The sequence below is a fragment of the Alosa pseudoharengus genome, unplaced genomic scaffold, assembly GCF_046254945.1.
Source record: "Alosa pseudoharengus isolate Yale_2024_CS ecotype anadromous, Long Island Sound unplaced genomic scaffold, YU_APseudo_1.1 YU_APseudo_1.1_scf_2, whole genome shotgun sequence".
NCBI lineage: Eukaryota > Metazoa > Chordata > Actinopteri > Clupeiformes > Clupeidae > Alosa > Alosa pseudoharengus.
In genome coordinates, this window is record NW_027468663.1 from 28083997 (window position 1) to 28105256 (window position 21260).

Here is a 21260-nt window from a genome sequence, read left to right on the forward strand (position 1 = left end):
GAGAAGTCTTGACACCATCGTTTATGAACAAGATAGTCAAATGGCTTTGTCATGTTTTCATTATGACAGTTCTCTCAGTGTTTTCCAATGCAAAAAAAGGTCAGAACTCGGTGACACTACCTGAACATGCTCAAGACAGCACTATACAGTACTTGTACAGCCATTTGAAAACTACAGTAAAGTTACACATTGCTGTAGTTAGGTGAGTAAGTGAGTACAAGACACCTGAATACGTAAATTTTTACTGTATGCTCTTTGCAATTCTACAGCATTGTGACAGAATTTGATAACTAGTTCAACAATTTTGTATGTAATGACTCAAGCAATGAAATGAAGACTATTAGTTTTATTGGGAACGACTATTCAGCATTCATAAGTATAGTTCATTTTGACTGACATGACATAAGCAAATGATAATGTTAAAAAACAGCAGAGAATTGTATTTAAGCAACTGATACATGTCCAAAAGTATTTGCAATTTGTTCAGAGGAAGGAGAAATTGCTACTATGATGTGCACAAATAACTAAATGTTGTGGAGGTTGAACTAATGGTTATGAGAATTTTCATTCTGATCTGAAAAAAGCACCAAAGCGACTGAGAAAAACTGTAAATTGGATTTCAGTTAGGGCCTTGATTTCCTTTCTTTGAAACCAACTGAGAGTCCTTTGCTGTATATTCTTTGGATGGTTGTTGTGCTGGAAGGTCTACCCACGTCTCATCCTCATCATCCCGGTGGATGGCAAGATTCTCCCAGAAAGAAATGACTCCATTCATCATTCCTTCAGCTGTATGAAGTCTGAGATGAAAAACAGCCCCACACCATGATGCCTCCACCTCCAAAACTCACTGTTGGTATGGCATGTTTAGGGTGATGTACAGTGCCATTTCTCCTCCAAACATGGTATGTAGTATGACATCCAAAAAGTTACATTTTGGTCTCGTCTGACCAGACTACATTCTCTCACTATTTCATAGGCTTGTCCAAATTTGTGTAGCAACTTTAGCTTGAGCAATGAGGTTCAACATGTTTTTCCTCAGTAATGGAGTTATGTGGGGTGAGTGTGCATATACCATGCATACATGTATGCCATGCACATGCTTTAATTACTAGCAGGCTTGATTATTGTAACGCCTGGCCTATCAAAAAAGAATATTAACAAGCTGCATTTAATTCAGAATGCAGCAGCACGTGTGCTGACCAAGACCAAAAAGAGAGCTCACATTACCCTAAAATCTCTTCACTGGCTCCCTGTCAGTTTTAGAATTGATTTTAAGGTTTTACTTTTGGTTTTTAAAGCCTTAAATGGACTTGCGCCTGTCTATCTATCTGACTTGCTCTCACTGTACCTTCCATCACTGCCACTCAGATCCTCAGACTCCGGCCTCCTAGTTATTCCCAGGGTGAGGACCAAAACACATGGGGAGGCAGCCTTCGCTCACTATGGTCCTTCACTGTGGAACAGCCTGCCACTTGCGCTAAGGAGGGTCCAATCAGTTGAACTTTTTAAGAAACATCTTAAGACATACCTTTTTAGCCTTGCCTTCTCTTAAATCCCTGACCGTTCTGGAATTTTAGGTCTTAATGTGTCTGTTCTGTATGCATATACATGTGTGTATACATCTCTTCATATTTTATGACTTTTGCACCTTGATTTTTATTTTTACACTTATTGCTTTTATCATTCTTTTTGTTTTATCTTATTTCAAAGTGCTGTTGTTAAGCACCTTGTATTGCTGTTTGCATGAAAGGCGCTTTATAAATAAAACTGAATTGAATTGAATAGGCCATGCCATGGAGTGCATTATGATTTTCTGTGTAACAATTGTACCTGCTGCCTTTCTCTGAGTGGTCCTTGGCTCTTGGGCTACTTTTCTGACTACCCTGCATCTGTAACCAGTTCCATCGATAGGTTTTGGAACAATAAGGGTGCGAAGGTCTTGGGAGAGCTTTTTGCTTTTACCCGTCATGAGATGTTTCTTGTGTGACACCTTGGTAGCGAAAAACCTTTTTATTGCCCATCAAAATGTATTAACTCAGCTTATATTAATGTGCACAGATAGGAGGGATAATTACTCTCTAACTACTTTTAGACTCCTCTGTTTCCCTGTCCAGCCACCCCATCAACCCCATCTCCTCTGCTCTCTCCTCTGCTTACTAATCTTCTGATGTCTCCCTTGTCCAGACATTTGTAGAAGGGGATTAGATCAACTCAAATGCAAATCTCATGTTAGGCTTCGCTGACTCTCTCTACTAACTTTATCATCACGCCCTCCCTTCAAAGGTAGCAGTTGATTTAAACACTGCCCCATACTCTCACGGCACACATGGATGAGTCAGGATGATAAAACCGTTTGTGTCTGTGGGCGTATATAGGGAGGGACACATGATCAGAAAATCCCACGCCTCTTATTCATAGCTGAGATTAATTTATTTTCTCATGCCAAATTTAGAGTTGCCTCCTTCAGAGGGTTTGCACGGCTCAAGCACAAAACCTGTCTTGCACAATGTCCACACACATACTGCCTTATCTCACAGAGAAAGCCTCCGTGGATGGCAGTGCGCAACTTGACTCTCATCTCAGCCTTTGCTCTTGGTCTTTTGGGTGCAGACATAAAAGATGCTCTAACCGTGATCCAAATAAAGCTCCCTTTTAAAGACAAAAACACATTGTCTCACAAGACCTTCAGGTCAGGGGTGGTGGTGTAATTAAAACAAATCTAAATGAAATAATAACTTCAGCTACAATTTCATGTCACAAATTTCCCCTGCACTATGTATGTGGAACGATGAGAGAAGCAAAGTGTCAGTTGGCATTAGCAGGGTTTAGGCCTACTGTAGAATGACTAACCTTAAGGGCCACAGCTGAGTCCATTTGTGAAGATGGTAAGTCTATAGAGAGAGACCTTAGAGTTGGCCACCTTTACTCTAGCTCATATGAGGTGACAGGCTATAGCAGAGGACATGAGGTCATTAGCTCATCAGCCTTTGTGAATTGATATGTACTCTCATTACCTAGACAATACGTCATCCATACACAATGTTTTCATATTACATTCTGAATATTTAACATTTGCCATTAACCAGTTACCATAACTCAGCAAGAGAATGAGTGAATGAATAAATGAATTAATTAATGAACGAGAGCAAGGTGAACATATGAGTCTTTAAAAGATTTTTTGAACGTCCCAAAACTCTCAGAAGAATGTCTGTATTTGAATGCTTGCACACGTTAACAAAGCAGTGCTATTACAATAGCATGCTAGCATCCAAATCCCCCTCCCCCCTCTAACGCTGGAAAAAAGCCCTTTAATGATCAAACTATCAGGTAACTGTTGTGGGATTGTAATGGCATCTGCCTGCTAAGCGTCTTGTTAAATGATATGTTATTGATGTGCACTTCATGGTCCATAATGTAAATAATGTATAGAAGATATATTAAACCCATGAATTTTGACATGTCGTCAGATATGCGTTCGTTTGTTTGCTATGTCATTATAAGAGGTAGGCCTAAAACATATGGTAATACAACCCTAAAAGATGACATAAGGTAAACTAATTAAAAATACATAGGCCAATTATACTGTATGTGCTTCAAAAGAAAAATGTGTTACATGTGATACTACATGAAATAAATGTATTTCCTTGACGTATGTTATTACAATACAACATTCTATTTCTTTAAAACTTTCTTCCAATATATTTCAATGAAATACAGAAAATGTACAGATTTTTGACCATTTTGACATTAAAGCACATATGCCAAATGTATTGTTTACCATGACATGTTAAGAGAAGCAAACAATAAAGATTCTATTTTTGAAATGGTCAAACATCTAAGATTCAGAGTGGCCTTAAGATGAGGGGTAATCTGTGTGGAGCTCAGCCCCCTACAGACCTCTGCTCTATTTCTGATACAGTAGCCTACTTGGAAAACTATATCAGGTGTTATACCTGTCAGGTGAGATTTTAGTCTCTATTATTAAGGTCATTTGTTCACTGGTAAATTCCATTTTATCTAGCTTTAAGCTCAAGCCTGTGACTTTTGCAGTGCACTTTATAGTTAGTTCTAAGTCATCTTGTGCTCTAGGCCATGACTGGAACTGGTTGGTCAGGTCACAAACCTTCCTCTGTCTGTCTAATGATTATTTGCCCTTGCAAACAGCTGCCCTGTAATGACTGACAAGAGGTACTCACTAGTGCCCCTAGATGTTACTTTTTTGTCCATCCAGTACGGTCAATATCTATTTTTTTATTGAAGTGGGAATTCATTCTTTGAGCTTCTTTTGCGTTCCCTTGCAATACATTTTGAATACGTTTCAATAATTTTGCGTTCCCTAGTCAAAGTATTGCAAAACGTATTGCGCGGGAACGCAAAAGAAGTTCTAAAAATAAATGTCCACCTCTAAAAAAATATTCCCTCCATGAACCCTTTGCAGGCACCGTGATCCAGTAATCCAAAACCATAGTGGCGTTATTGGCAGTCAATATTTAAGTTACTTTATTTATCCAGTAGGGAATTTGTCCTCTGCATTTTACCCATGCACACACATACACACACACACAGCAGTGAGCTCACACATTAGGAGCACACAACAAAAGACTTGGTTGATGCTAAAGTTATTCCTCTAGTGTAAAGTTAGAGCCAGTGCATCAACAACAGTCCCTGCAATTTTGCTTGCCTGGCACTTTTAAAACCTCTTGGATCTGTTCCAGATGTGGAGTGGCATTCTTTTGGGGGGCTTGCTTATGTTTACCCCTTGACTGAATGACGTCTATGTGACTGAATTACATCACCTTGAGAAATTCACTCTCACTGGCTGTGGCCTGTCGGCACTGAAGGGCTCTGTGGCTATGTGGGCTAATTCAGTCTGTTAAAGCTAAGCGCTAATCCCCACCAAAAGTGTCTCAGATCTGAAATAGCTGCAGGGAGGTCTGGTTCATGTATTTAAAAATGTCTGATTATTTGAAGCCTGAGGTATTGCTGCATGTCACGTCATCTGTGGAAGCAAAATATTGCAAATGTTACAAATGCCATGACAGCCTTTCTGTTATGATTTCTACAACTAGATGCACCGCAGCGATACAAAATATGACTGCCACTCAGTCTTGCACATTCTCTGCGCAAAAATAAATCACGCTTGTCAATTTGTCTCCTTCTTTTTTGCAATTTCTCCTGCAATTTTTGTGTATGTAAATGAGTGTGTTCATGCGTGTGTTTGCTTTTGTGTATATTTCAGTCCCTCCAGGCATTTGCGATAACAATGAACGCAATTAACATAATTATGCAGCACATAGAATATCCAAAGGGTTTGACCCCTCCCAAGACTGAATATTTGTTTGAAACCCTAGCTTAAGTTAAACCAGTGCCTACATGTTATCAACTGATTCTCAAAGCAGTGCACTTAACCTATAGTCTTACCTCTGGCTTTGGCCGAGTGTTTCAATCCTGTTATCTCTGCTCTTTACAGCTTTGACAGGTTTTCTCCTCACCTATCTGCCCTGTTGGCTCAACTGTTTGCTTTGAATTGTGGGATTGGGGAGTGTCAGGTCTCCCATCTGCTTCTATCATCTCTGGAGTTTAACTACAGGGACCATTGGGGTAATGTTTCTTTGTGGTTTGGAAACACAACTCCAACACAACAACAATGGTAAACCATTATGCAGTGTGTGTCAGTATCATCAGCACTTGTAACATTGTGTACATTAAAACATTTTATACATCACCGTAAGGAGCATCTGGAGTTAATGGATAAAGTTATGTTTCAGTACATCTGCTCATCATTGTTGAGCCAAAGTCTATTTGCACATTGCCAAAGAACTGATAGAAAGCATATGGTCAGATAAAGGATATCATATCGAATTTCAACAAGATGCTCAGTGGAGGTGGTACTAATCAGTACATTTCCCAAAGCATAAATGCAGCAGAAAAGCGAACAGCAATATAGCAGCAGGGATTTCATTTGATAAGCCTTTGTTTACAGCCACAACAAAGTTTCATCAAAAGTTCAGTGTGAGACTTTACAGATGTCCCCTGACTGCCGTCTTGTGGCTAAAAGTAGCATACACACGCAGGCAAGCACGCACGCACGCACACACACACGCAACGCACACACACACACACAGAGAGAGAGAGAGAGAGAGACACACCAAATGCTCCACAGGGCAGTTTAATTGATTGATTACTAAACATAAAGTTGTAAGCTAAACCCACCTTTGTCAAAGCTGTATTGCTCCATGAGTCAGTTACTTCTGAATCAATTCTTTAAGGCAATGTGGATAAATCTTTTTGGACAAAAAAAAGTTACTAGGCATCTTACACAAAGGCTATGCCAGCATGCTTTGGAAAGATGTTTTGTCTCAATGTAGCAAATAGCTCTGAATTTGATAGCTCTGGTTTAAAATGTGGGATAGTAAACTACATGAGAATACATAAGTTTGGGTCTCAGGTATCAGTATCAGTTACAGTATGGACTGGTTCATGATGTACATGACAATACCATTTCCTCTGTTTTTGTATTTCTCATGAGATTTGGAGCTTAAAACTCGAAATGACTTCGGAAAACAGATCACTATGCCTGTTGATGTTACATTGATGTAGTTCACTGAGCCCATTTAGATGTCACTCAAGAAATGTTTTTTTTTTTTTTTAAAGCAATGTCTTATGACATCCTAATAGTCTCTTGTTTTCCCAATCCCACAAGAGTACTCCAGCAGCCCTGAGTGTTCTGGTGAGATGTGTGTTCTGGCTTTTTGTGGATCAGAGTGGCCAGTGAATTGTGAATCACAAGCATTTTTCTTCACCAGCAATACGAGAGTAACACATGCACATCTGGATGCAACCTCAACACATTTCCTCAGTTGATCCTGAGCAGCGGATAGGGAACATTAAAAATGACGTGTACAACTTTACAATTGGGTCTGCTCTGCCTCAGGACATTGCATGTAGACATAATACTTAATGTATGTTGAATCCCTCTGGATGCAATGTTTCTTGCCTTCATACATTTCCCATGTCTTATTAAGGTAGAGCAAAACATTAAACCAGAGTTGATGTGGCCTCTCCAGGGAAGTCTCCAGAGAGTTCTCCCTCTCCATCTCCCCTCCCTCTGTTTTAAAAGAGTATCCAGCCGTGCGGTGTGCCTGAATTCCAGCTGTGTGAAGCAGTGGCAAATGTCCTTGAGACGGACAGAGGAACCTCTGGTGAGGCGCAGGCCTCCTCCCAAAATGAGCCAAGCAGGTAAGACAGTGTATTATTGGAGGTTGTTAATGAGATTATTTTCCATGGCATTCTACAAGACTATAGTGCTGTGCTGTGCTGTACTGTGTTGAGATGCTTTTCATTTGAAGTGTGCATTTTGCGTTCTGCTGTTGCAGACAAATACAGAAGGAAGCTTAACTTTTGATTGACGCTTGAAATTAATGAGAAATGCCCTGTGTTGTATACACAAGTGTATAGACAAGCTGTGTAAAATGATTTGATATTTTTTGTTGAGTGAGACAAACAAAACTTACAGAGATGTGAGCAAATGTGTAAACATATGAAATGTGACAATTGTAGATTAAGCGGTTGTTGAGATACAGAAATACATAAACGTTTTTAAGTTTCAATTTTTTTAAGTCAAACTTTTTCGGTCAAAATAGTTTTCTTATCGATGCTATGAAGGTGTCTTTATAGACTTTATGATGGGTTAAAACTCAACCTAAAACTGAAGCATACCATTTTTCCTCAGAGGCAAGAAAAATGCACAATTACATTGTTCTGCCATTAAAAAGAGTGGATTGGAAGGTTGAATACACTTTATATGAGTCATGTGGTCTCTCTAGAAGCCCTGCAGAGGAGATCCCTGTGTCTGGTCCTGGTGCTGGTGCTGTTGTTGTTGTCCTTGCTCATAGTGGCCACGGGAGTCTACATCTCCACAGCCACAGAGAGCCTCAGCACCTCAGGATGCCCCTCTGGAGTCATTGTGAGTGAATGCCTTCATGATGCCAATGATTGTCATCAGTAATGGTAGGGTCTGCGATGGGGAATAATTGTTGATACTTGAGCTCCACTGCCTTCTATACAACATCTGGAATGTCTGAAATTGTGCATGGCTTGGTTTGTGTCCAATTTAGAGACAGGACTGGGTATGGAAAAACAGACTTTTTTATGTGAATTGGACAGTTAGAACATAGAAAGTCTCTGAATGTGACCATAATTTTGATGTTTAAATCAGTCTTAAGTGTTTAGAGGTGCCTCTGGACCGTCTTAAGCTGCCAGTGACAGGGGGCTTCTATTTCTCGCTATTCCATGCAAGCCCATTGAATAATCTGCCTTTTCATACAGATGATCCCAGATCTCATTATTGATTACTTGTCTCTTGCATGCTGCTGGTTAATTTGAATGAAAATGCTCCCAGTTCCTTGTCTTGGCTACCCACCCATGTTTTACAGAAACATTCACTTTTAGAAATATCGCCTCCCAATATGTAAAAAAAACAAACAACTGACATGATAAACTCTCCTATGGTTCTGTATGTCTTTTTTGCAGTTTGTCTTTGCCTCCATCCTCAGTCTCCTTGGCTTATCTTTGAGGGGGAACCGCCAACAGCTGGTAAAAGACACCTTCATCAACACAGTGACAGAAAAGAGTTGTATTTGCAAGCCAACAGAACAGTACATCTTGTATTTCCATTCAGTCTTTGGAGCTGAACCCAGAAGCACAACATCTGGCCATTTGCCTGCATGAACAAAATGTATTTGCATGGATGTATATTTTTCACAGACCTGATGTATTAGTAACATATTTTGGCAGAGATTCAGCTTTCGTGGCCAGGTTACCATGCACCTGGCAATCTCCATATGAAACATGCTCAACAGCTCTTCAACATGTCTGTCAGAGTCGCCACCCTGTTCCCAAGTGTTCTAGAAACATAAGAAATGTAGTGTTGAAGAAAATACGCTGAAATGACAATTGAGATTATAGGTGACAGTGCCACTTTTACATGTAGAGGGCCTTTGGAATCTATATGGGCCTGAAGTAGAATATTAATGGAGGCAAAGTTTACAGAGTTTAAGCAAACTATACTTCATTGTAAGCAATGCATCATTTAAATGTGTCTGCACTCTCTGCTGATATTTGCAGCTCAGAGCGGCCATCTTTATCTTCAGCCTTGGCATCATAGTGTCATCCATAAGTCTTGTGGTGGATGGATTCTTCATTCTCCCCAGCATCGTAAATACACCTTTTTTCACTGTACACACATTACTTGTCCTATAGACATATACAGTATACACTTCACAACATCCCATTTGGACACCATACTAAATCTGAGGAGGTCAGTCGATAACACCCATAAATAACATGTCATAAAGGTTTAAAGGTCTCAGCTATGAAGCGTATTGCCAAAATAGTTTTAGTGTTTCAAAAACCCATTATAAAAAGATATGTCATCTCCTTATATATTTTTTAAATTACCGATATTTATTTAGCAGCCTCTTCTCAATAGTCATTAGTCTCAATAGCCACACGCATGCACGCACATATACATATAAACACATAAACACATAAACACACACACACACACACACACACACACATTGTAAATGATCAGTATACTCTAGATAGAAGTTGACAGTAGATTGTATTCAAACTTGATAATGGCTCTCTGATCTTTCACAAAAAAGGATGTCCGACCCATTCGGGCTGGCAGGTGTCAGTTCTACTCAGGTGGACAAGGCTTCTTCTATGAAAACCACTACACCACAGTATGTCCATACTGCATAGAACACATGGTCATCCTCAATAATGCCCTATCCGTCATAATTTACAGTCTGGACTGATGCCTGTTTCTCCTGTAGGTCCCATGCCAAGGTCTGAAGGAGTCTTGTTTTATGATGGTGCGCAGTGGGACCTGTTATTGCTGTGACCTGTATGCCTGTGCAAAGTGAGCAGATTAGAGTGTTTGAACAAGAACACACCAACACAAGGATAACAGACACCAGCCCTTATTTAAATGAAAGGCATAGAGGAAAGTCTGGCAATGAGCAAATTGTCTCATGCATGAACTGAAACTATTGTGTGAGACCATTGAGCTGACCCACCAATATTTGCACTTTAACAATTGTATTAAATAAGAAAATAGTTTTTTACCAAGGTATTAAATTACCGGTAGCTTTAGTAGACTTTGGACTTTGCATGTCAATTATATTCAGGCCCATTATCTCTATCTTTATTATTATGAAAAATAAATGAATGAGCAATGTCTGAATCATCTCTGAGATTATGCCATCTTTGGTAAACCTACACTGTATATACTGTATATATTTCTGTGACCAATCAAAACAAACTCTTTCCCTCTATTTTAACAGTGGTGGATACCTTGACAAGCACTATGAGTTTGTGGGCGTGCAGGACTGCCAGGAGGTGTTGTTTGTGTACTGGCTTGTCTGGGTTATCGCTGGGATGAACTTGCTTGCCTTGGTCCTGGGGCTTCTCACCTCAGCCATGCTTGGCAACATCAAGGCACTGGTAAGAGAAAAGAGTGCTAAACAGATCCAGGGGGATTTGAGGGAAAATATCTAGATAACAACGGAACTTAACTCTCAAGACAACCATAGATAACAGAAATATGTGAATCAGTAGATCAGTGTGTGTTTTGATGTGGTATCATAGACTGATTTTGTGTTTTGTGAATTTCTGAATGTTTTTATGCATATGTATCTCATATTAACCAAATACAGGACGGCAGGCGTGATATGGACAAAACTACAGAGGAGATACCACTGTGGGACCCTCAAGTGGTTCAGAATGCCACAGCTCCCCCACTCCCTGTACATGGGAATGACAGCTCCTCTCGTCTACCAATGGAACAACCCATATATCAACATAATGGCCACATGCTTCAGCCACTTTACCCGGTCAGGTGCCACATTTCACTATGTTAAAGACATCAGCATGATCCGTTTTCATTTTAAAACTGTTTTAAACGAAAACAGTCTTCATTCATTTAAGCGTATTCAGTCCTATCTGAACCTGTGTACATGCTACAGTCTAACACCACATGATTGTTGGTCAAAACCCTCAATAACAGGTATAGGGATATTTCCAAACAAATGTTGTGTTCCGGTAGCATCAATTCAGTGGGCATGTTTGACTTCTTCGAGTGTTGTGTAGATCTGGCTGAACGTAAGGTATGTTTGTATTGTAAGATTCAGCCAGATCTGTGCAACACTGAAAGATTAAACGTGACCGCTAATTTGACGCTACCCGGAACACGAAGCCAGGCAATTTGCTTCCTTCAGATACAGGTCTTGTTATTACCTCCCTGAGCCTGTACACTTTCAAACTTTACAATACTTTGGTTTGTCTGTAGGGACCCTCACCACACTACCACAGAACTGTAATTATATTTTGAGCATTGTCAGTGGTAGGCTATAAAATAGCGTTCGATTTTTGACGTGCTAGCTGGCCCCCTTCGCTTTCACTATAAGCCCATTATCCCATAAATGCAAAAATGGTCTCGCTCAAAACTCCACCAATTAACATAATTTTGCTCTCAATCAAATACTTGAACTTTATTCCGGAGTTACGCTTTAAGAGCATATCAATCAACAGTGATGATGGCCAATCAGAGACCTGAGAAAAAAATTAAATCAAATGAGATGACGACAAATGATCAGTTCATAACTCCATTTTCCATGTCTACAAACACTGAAACCGGAGTTTTCAAAATTTTCAAATTTACTGTTTTCAGTGAGTTTGCATGTGGAAATAGGCGGGTCATAGTTTGCATCCTGCATGCTGTATGAGGGCAGCCGTAGCTTTGTAGAATGCAGAATTTAACTGAACAGCAGCTGCCAGCAAAGACAGCAATGGAACCTGTCTATTCTGTTCTATTCTTGTTTTTTTCTTCTGGGAAAGTCATATGAGAAAGGTCATGTTATTGGATAATGATAAATCAGGGAAGAAAACAGATTGTGTGCATTACTAGCCTGGCTGATACCAGACCTCAGATCTTAATTGAGGTGGAGAATTGGTCTGGGGACCCTTTATTCGCCCTTCGCTTGAAACTCAAATAGGGCCAACATCGTTTTCAAATTGCGCCTTTACAGCAGCTCAACAATGCTGGCTTGGTATGAATGAAGCTGTAGTCATAACAAAAGTATTGCGGATTGCAACGAAAATGGAATAATGTTGACAACCTCAAAGTCACTTTTTCTATTTACAACCTTGACTTATAACTAGTTATCAATAATGTGTAGAAACAGCTGTTTTGATATAATGTTAAAAACACCTATGTGATATATATATATATATATATATATATATATATATATATATATATATATATATATATATATATATATATATATATATATATATATATTGCCCAGATATCATTGACTGACCGTTGACATAGATATATTGCCCAGATATCATTGACTGACCGTTGACATAGAAAATCAGAGCTAGCTGGTCCGGATCTCTTACTAGAGAGTTAGCTGGTCCAGATTTCTTGTAATATGACTTTGCACCACATGTGGCGCTTTATAAAATACATTGCAAGTCAACAGATGAGAAATCTACAGAACTCCACATAGTACCTTGAAGGACTGTAACTGTTTTCACATTCTGCAAAATACTCCTTATAGTCCTGTAGCTTACTCTTCAGCATTTGTGCTAAAGAAAAAATTGGTGTCTATATCTGATATCTGTGTCACAGTCCTTGTACCGCAAATGGGAAGCTAGCATAGTGGCTTGGACTGAGGCTTAAATACATTGCTTCAGGGGCCCAGTGGGGAGAAGTGGAATGTTGTTGGCGGTTGAGCTGGATATCAACAAACTTTTGCAAGAATTGTGTACTACCTTTTGACATTTAACATTATGTGCATTCCCTTAACTTGTAAAAAACATCAGCATCATGCTAAAAACAACAACAGATTGGCCACTAGGCTATGGAAATGTAATGGAGGATCATTGGAAGAGAAAGGAGGGAATGAGTGTTGTCTTGATATTGGCTGTCATTTTCCTTTTAAGGTATATTTTTAGGCTTTTTGCCTTTTCAGATAGGACAGTGAAGAGTGACAGGAACAAAATGGGAGAGTGAGATAAGACTGGAAAAGGACCGTAGGATATGTTAGACTAACCCCTGATATTCACAACCTTCCCATGCATATGGTTTTAGCCCATAGGCTTAGCAAGCACATCTGTCCCATGTCATGCATAAAGTCGCAACATCATACTGACAGGGAGCTTTATATCAAGTTGGTACATTTATGGGAGATGTTTTAGTCTGCCATTTTGTCTAAAGATTCCCCTCCCTTCTTCTCAAGAGCCTCTTCTTAGCTTTTTTTTTTTACTGCAAGCCTAGTGAGATTACTTGGGGTGTTTAAGTGCATAAGAAGTCAGACAGGACTAAGCTGCGGATAATATACAATACTCACTTATTCACCTCTCTTCTTCTTGCTCCCCACAGAGCATCCCATCATACATGAGCAGCCAAGGGCCCTGGTTGTTTCCCGATGGTGCAGTTTGTGCAAAACTCCACCCCCAGTGTCCTTAAGAATTCTTCACTCTTCACATGCTGGAGACGCCTATGATGTGGGGGCCCAATGTGTGCAGCAGTAAACAAACTGTGCCAGAGAGCAAGTTTGCACACATCCATTCACAATGCACCTATATGTCAAAAATGATATATAGCATATAACTGACAAATATACATCAGTGCTTGTTTTTGCCGGTATTAATCTTTAATTTGACAGCCATCTATTGTATTGTTGGAAAATGGAGTAAAATGACGACTGACTCCTTGTAGTAATCAAAATAGCAATAGAATTGTGCAAGAAAGGAGACAGTACTCATCAGTGACACTGCAGATCATCAGTTATGGCTATGTCTGAACAGTGAACACATACTGTATACAGAATGGTAAAACCAAATACAACCCCAAATCAGAAAAATTGGGACGTTGTGCAAAATGTAAAGAAATCTGTATTATTTTTGATAATCTGCAAATCTTGTACACTCATATTTAGCTGCAAAAAGAATGCAGACAACATATCAAATGTTGAAAACGACATTTCAGTCAGGACCACTTTGCCAAAGAAATAGCTTTATTTACTATTTGCATTATATTACATTTGGAGGTATGCTCTGTTCTGGGAACCCCGCCCTTACATGTGCAAACATGGAAAGCCTAAGGCAGGGAGAGCAGCAAAGTTCAACCCCCATAGGTACAGAACAGAGCAGACATCAATGACATACATACATACATAAGTCAGAAGTAGGAGGAGGAGATGGGGTGGAGGTGGGTTGCAAAAGGGCTTGCAGTAAAGCGGCAGGCAGAAGGTAGACTAAGGCAGCATAAGGCACTCTGAATGACCAGTGACAGAGCAGAGATGATTAGCTGAGCAATCAGCTAAGCCGGTCAGGGAACTGGGCAAGACTCTATTTCATATGTTCATTTTGAATTTGATACCAACACATTTTAATAAAAGTTGGGACGGTGCCAAGAAAATGCTGGAAAATGTGTGTAATGATAAAGAAAACTAATTTACAACTATTTTACAACTATTTTTTTTAAAACTATTTTACAACTAATTAGGGTAACTGCCAACATGATTGGGTATGAAAAACAGCATCCCAGAAAGAGTCTCTTAGAAGCAAAGATGTAGAGGTATTCATCACTCTGTATAAACCTATGTGGACAAATAACAATATAACTAGATGTACCGCAGAGTGGTACAAAATATGACCGCCGCCCAGTCCAGCACATTTTTTCCACAAAAATAAATCACACTGAAAGGCCTATATGATTCTAACTGTCTCACTAAATTGCATTATCCACACTCAATTCTCACTGGTATCTGCTAGACAACAAGTACCAAAACATGATTAGTTCATAGATTTCACATATAAAATTCATTTTATACAACCCCACCCCCATCTTGCCTGTTCATAATTCTGAGAAATTCTTGAATTGTGTGCATGTGTGCGTGTACACGTTTATGTTTATGTGTGTGGGTGTGTGTGTGTGTGTGTGTGTGTGCGTGCTTGTGTGTTTGCCTGCGTATGTGTGTTTGTGCATGTGCATGCATGCGTACATATGTCTACTGTGTGAGTATGTGTCATACGTATGATTACTGTGAATGTATGTGTGTGCGTGTGTATCTGTTTATGCACATGTGTGCACATGGAATGGGTTAACATGACCCCTGGAGGCAAACATACGGAAAAAATTGGTCATCCTAGGCCCTACGGTTCTCAAGATATTCACAGAAAACTGTGTCTGCCCTACCCTCCTTTCGGGGGGTCCAGTACAGTGGGGGGGCTACAGATCAAAACGAAAAACGATGGTTACATGCCCACCAAGTTTCGTGTACCCCAGTCTTTCAGTGTCTCGGGAATCCTTGTTGGTGTACGGTCACTAAATGTATACATAAATTATTTTATTGTAAGGCCCACCATTAACGAAAGTTCACAAAACTTGGCATGCATTCGGAGGGTGTCATAATGATCCTACACTTTCAATTTCGTGCAGTTTTGACCATGTCAGCCAGAGATATTGGGATGAAAACACCTAATTTTTTGCTTTTTAATTTTTAACTAGGTGGCGCTATACATGAAATAAGTGGTAATGGGATGGGTTGACATGCCCCCTTAAGACCAACATACAAAAAAAGGTGGACCTCCTGTCTCCGGCCACCTACAGGCCAGTTGGTGTATAGTAACATTAATTAATTTATTGTGTGGCCCCCCATGAACGGAATTCCACGAAACTTGGTGTGCATTCAGAGGGTGTCATAATGATCCTACACCAATTTCGTGCAGTTTTGACTATGTTAGGTCACAGATACCTGCGATTACAACACCTCATTTTTACTTTTTTGTGTTTAACTAGATGGCGCTATACATGAAATGAGTGGTTATGGAATGGGTTGACATGGCCCTTTGAGATCAACATACCAAAAAAGAAAGGTCCTCCCTACGGTTCTCGAGATATTCACAGAAAACTGTGTCTGCCCTACCCTCCTTTCGGGGGGTGCAGTCCAGCGGGGGGGCTACAGATCAAAAACGAAAAACAATGGTTCCATGCTATCCATATGGGATTACATGCCCACCAAGTTTCGTCTACCCCGGTCTTTCAGTGTCCCGGGAATCCTTGACGGAAATTTGGACATGCGAAAAAAAAAAAAAAAAAAAAAAAAAAATCTGACTAATTCGCTGCGCGGCGGTCATAATAATAATGCTTCTTAACGTCAAATTGCAGTATTGGGGGAGTTCATCATATAGTACATATCATTAAAATATTCCGAGAATCCAAAGAAATCTTTGCATGCAAAACAGAGCTGAAAAACAATATTGCATGGCCATGGATCAGGGTCAGATTACTTTGAAATGTAATCCATTACTGACTACAAATTACATGGCAATTTTTGTAATCAGTAACGTAATCAGTTGGATTACCAAAAACATGTAACGTAATCTGATTACTTTAGGATTACTTTGAGATTACTTCAATAAATATGCCCATTAAGTAAAAGACACCACGACAGAATTGATAAAAGAATTCTCATTCTATTTTTCTTCTCCACTCTTCTCCAAACATGCACAACTCAGCTTAACCTTTATAAGGGCACACCTGGACAAATAATTTAGCTTTCGCTGGATTTTTTTGACCCAGGGACATGGCCTGAAAAGATCAGGCAGTGTGCCGAGAGACCTGCCCCAATAGTAGCCTATGTAAGTATATCTTTTGATCCTGTGAGGGACATTTGGTCTCTGCATTTATCCCAGTCTGTGAATTAGTGAAGTCGAACCGGCAAGCCCAAAGGCCAAAGCCCTAACCAGTAGGCCATGGTTGCCCCAAAAGGCAGCATTTGAACATTAAACCACACAATGATCCAAAACATACAGCTAAACAAGGCAAGAAATGGTTAACAGAGAACAATATCAACATTTTAGAGAGGATCTCAATCCGTCAAAAAAGTGAGCACAAGGCCAAAGTGATGGCAAATAATCGTTCCTGCCTCAAAACCCAGATTGCTGCTAAAAAGGTGCAGTCTACAATCGTTGTGGAGACATGAAGAGGCTTGGTGGGTATTATATGAACCATTTTGAGAGCTGTGGTGGTAAATAAATACTGTTTCCAGTGATTGTTTAAAAAGGGTATGAATAATTTTGAACACGCAATTTTTCATAAAAATTTTAAAAAAGATAAAAAACACTTTTTGTTTATTCCATGTTTTTACCACATTTTGCAACCTTTTGGCATGTGCAAGTGTCATTTTAAGTAAGAACAAACATTGGTCAAGAGAAAAATCAATATTTGCCAGGGGTATGAATAATTTTGTTCTTAACTATATCTTTAAAAAGTCTAAAAAGTGAACATCCGAATGAAATGCTTGTCAAATTAAAAGATACCTAGGCTATCATAAAAAAGTTGCATTGTTTGCATGATAAAATGTAATCAGGTAATCCCCAACAATGTAACTGTAATCTGATTACACAATTTTCTTATTGTAATCTGGGCTGGTTATAGTTACTTGATTTTTGTAATCTGATTACGTAATCCAGATTACATGTAATCCGTTACTACCCAACCCTGTGCATGGCCATGGTCTTTTGGACCTCAGATGATACTGCATTAAATCCAGACCTATTACTAATGAAAATCCTTGTATGGGCTCAGGTAAACCTCTGATAACCATTGTCTATGAGCACAGTTTGATACTCAATTCACAAATGCTAGTGTAAACTTTGCAAAAGAAAAAGTTGTATTGAAGTGATACAGAAATACCATCGTCTTATCTGAGCCTGAGCTGGTTTAAAATGCACTGAGGTAAAGTTGAAAAAGGTCTTGTGGTGAGATCAATCAACATTTGCCATTCTTTTTGGAAATCATGGACTCCTCTAGAGGGCCTATCCAACTAACTTATTATAGTGCTCATTTCAAAACCCAGCATCTATGACGGTGTGGAGGTGCATTAGTGCCTCAGCATGGGCACCTTGCACATCTGGCAAGGCACAATCGATTCTGAATGATACAGGTTTTGAGCTATATACTGTATACTGCCATCTAGACAATGTCTTTATCAGGGAAGACCTTGACTATTTCAGGAAAACAAATGCCAAAATGAATTCTGTACATATTTAAACAGAGAAAGAGTCCAGGTGTTAAAATGACCTGTCTGCAGTCCAGACCTGTCAAATTAGAAATGAATGAAACACATGATTAAGAATACTGCATACTTTTGTGCAACTGAAATTCGGGCAGGAATGGAACATATCGGGCAGGAACATTTAGGGCTGTATTTTGGGTCACCAGCGCATGGCGTAATACTCATTATTCACCCGCGGAAAGTTGAATTCGGTATTTTGCACGTTTATTTTTTAAGCATTGCGCCCAGGGGTGTGGCAATTAACAACCTAGGGAGGGGACTCGCGCATTGTCTAAAAATCGCTATCATACACCACCTAAAACTGGTCAGAAGTCAATGGCAAGTTGTTCATATGCTATTTTAAGAGCGCATGTCAACAGTCATATTGGCAGGTGCACGCACCATCCTTGTATCATTCATGAACGCACACCAGCGCACGTCCATGCAAAGCATTAAATTGCACGATTACCAGGGCCGGAGTGGGGCCACTTTTCAGCCCGGGAGTTTCAGGCCCAAGACCGGCCCACGTTTTCCATAGTGGTGGAAATTGGATAAATGAAGCAACATTTCAGCTCTTACTATCCTGTAGTTTTTATTAGTACCATGGTTCAACAAATGTGTAAAGGTTATATAATAATTCACTTCAACTGAGAAGTTAACAAAAAATATTCCACTATTCCACAAGTTAAAGGAACCATATGTAAGATTTTGGCCAAAACTGGTACTGCAATCACTTTCAAATTACTGTAGAGCGGTGTATCCCCTCCTCCTCCCTCCTGACTCGAGGTTACCAACCCGGATGCCAAAACACTACTGACTTTGTGATTAGTAGATAGGTAGAGGGTGGCGCATCAGGCCAAAACACAACATGACATGACAAAACAAAACATCAACATCAGTTGAGGGTTGCAACATTTTTTAAATGGCAATATCCTGGCCGGACTACAGTTGTCAGTGATATAAGTATTTGAAATTAACATGATTTCTTAATGTCTAGTGACATATCAGGGCCATTTTATGATTAATTGAAATACATTTCTTACATATGGTTCCTTTAACAAAAACAGAAAGAAAGAAAGCTTTTGAAATGTAGCCTATCCCACGCTTCCACAAAGAGGCATATTGAACTAATGTTTAGGCTACATGTTTTTTGCATGGGTAGGCTATATTGTTGTTTGGTGATTTAGCCTACTTCTTTACTACACCCTCTTCTAAGCAAACAAGGCATATAGGTTCATCATATAGCATAAATATTTTGCTCTTTCACTAATTTCGGGCTCATCATTTTCAGTGGTCGACTGGTTGATCTGCTGCTCAGAGGCTACAATTTTTACCGCATAGGCCTACACAGATCAAACTTCAGTTTTGTTATTAATATTTGCATACTGCAAAGTCTATGAATCGGATACAAAAGGCTAATATTTTAAGAAATGTAATATGTTGCTTGCAAATAGCTTGACAACGCTACAAACGTCCAATATTAGCCCAATAACTGCTAATAATCATTGCCTATAGGCTATCTCTCTTTACCAGTTGCCACTTTTGTCTGTAGGCCTAATCTAGAAGCTTGGCACATTTAGCAGCATCTACCTGGCCGTTTCAGTCCCTCCTGGCCTCTTTCTACCATCCATCCTTCCTAACGCTTATGGCTGCTGTAGGGCCGGCCCGGCTATCCGTATCTGAGAAAAGTTTTTGGAAAAGACGGGCTATATGGACTAGGGGTGGGCGGATCGATCTAAATATCGATAGTATCGATGCCAACACTGGAATTGGTATTTGATCGATACAACTGTAATTGAATCGATATTTTAATTTAAATACCTCTACGTTCACTAGTTGCTTGTGTCTTCCACCTCTACAATCCTGAGCGAACGCTGCTTTCACATTTTGCCCACTTTGCTCCTCCACTATGGAGTCAAAATAGGGTCTTTAATATTGAGAGCTTGTGAAAAGATGTTCACATGTGTAATAAAGTTTTGCAGCTGTGCAAAAGGAGTTCTGCATGTGAAAAGAAATTTCGTACCTGTAGAAATATTTTGTACATGTGTGAAAAAATTATGTACCTGTAGAAATATTACGTACTTGTGTGAAAGAAATGTGTATCTGTAGAAATGTTTTGTACATATGTGGGGGGAAAATGCGGATCTGTAAAAATATTTTGTACACGTGTGGAAAAAATATGTACCTGCACAAATACTTTGTACGTGTGTGAATCTCCTACGCGATGCTTTCCTGCGCAACACTGAAAGTACGAGTGTGAAACTGAGATACAAGCTTACGGACTTTTGACCCTAATTTTACTGCCTTTCTGAAGAGCCAATCAACACATTGCTTACTGCCAACCAATCAGCGTTCCCCACCGACCACCCAGATTTTGCCGCTAACCCACAGATCTAGTTATTAAAACGGTGGTAACAGCAAGGGCAGATAGGTGGTAACATTACTGTAAATTAACACCCATAAGTATTTCTGGACTAAAATATTGCAAAGCGATTTGGTTACTTTATTTGTCATGCTTTTATCAGTTGTAACATAGTCAAAACGTTAAGAATATCATACCAGAACCTGAAATAATAACTGTATGATAGCTGCCATAGCTATCCTAGCTGACGTTTATCGTAGCTCATAGTGCTAGGGCTAATGTAACTCGTCAGTTTTTTACGTTGCCCAGCGAATAAGTAGGCTTAATTCTTACATGTCTTAAATTAAAGAATTGAAAGAAATAGGAAATAAAGAAAACGCTTGAACGGGTTTATCCATTTACATTCAGATCTTGCCATAGACTTTGCCTAAGCGCTTGCTTGCTTGGTAGTCTACCGTCCTGTTCAGTCTATGGTTGCTATAGCAACCGCTGCTGTGCTTCATAAACTGACGAGATAACCGTGTGGTTAACATACTCCCCAAACACAAAGAAAACAAAACTATGTAAGAAAATGGGATGTTGTATTCCAAACAACAAACCAACAGTCTTGGAAGGGCATTACTATAATCTCACTCACTATAATCTCCTAGCTGTGGATGTCCCATTACAACCCATTCATTTGATTCGTCTTTTTGCCGTCCACTAGGCTATTATTATAGGCTTGCAAAGGGTGATAAAATAAACGTGTTCTCATA

General features: G+C 39.5%; 1 protein-coding gene across 1 annotated transcript; it reads left to right on the forward strand.

The window, feature by feature from the left end:
- The first annotated feature begins 2552 nt into the window (after positions 1 to 2552).
- On the forward strand, positions 2553 to 11048 carry LOC143133437 (transmembrane protein 255B-like). The gene is made up of 9 exons (XM_076293200.1): positions 2553 to 2689; positions 7121 to 7239; positions 7827 to 7966; positions 9127 to 9216; positions 9669 to 9749; positions 9843 to 9928; positions 10353 to 10512; positions 10725 to 10901; positions 11034 to 11048. The coding sequence occupies exons 1-9, from the start codon at positions 2553 to 2555 to the stop codon at positions 11046 to 11048; spliced, it is 1005 nt and encodes a 334-aa protein (XP_076149315.1).
- Positions 11049 to 21260: the final 10212 nt, after the last annotated feature.

Coding starts and splice junctions, on each gene's coding strand:
- LOC143133437 (XM_076293200.1), top strand. CDS start 2,553: ATGGCAGTGCGCAACTTGACTCTCATCTCAGCCTTTGCTCTTGGTCTT. Junction 7,240..7,826: donor TCCCAAAATGAGCCAAGCAG/GTAAGACAGTGT, acceptor TGGTCTCTCTAG/AAGCCCTGCAGAGGAGATCC. Junction 9,217..9,668: donor TCTTCATTCTCCCCAGCATC/GTAAATACACCT, acceptor TTCACAAAAAAG/GATGTCCGACCCATTCGGGC.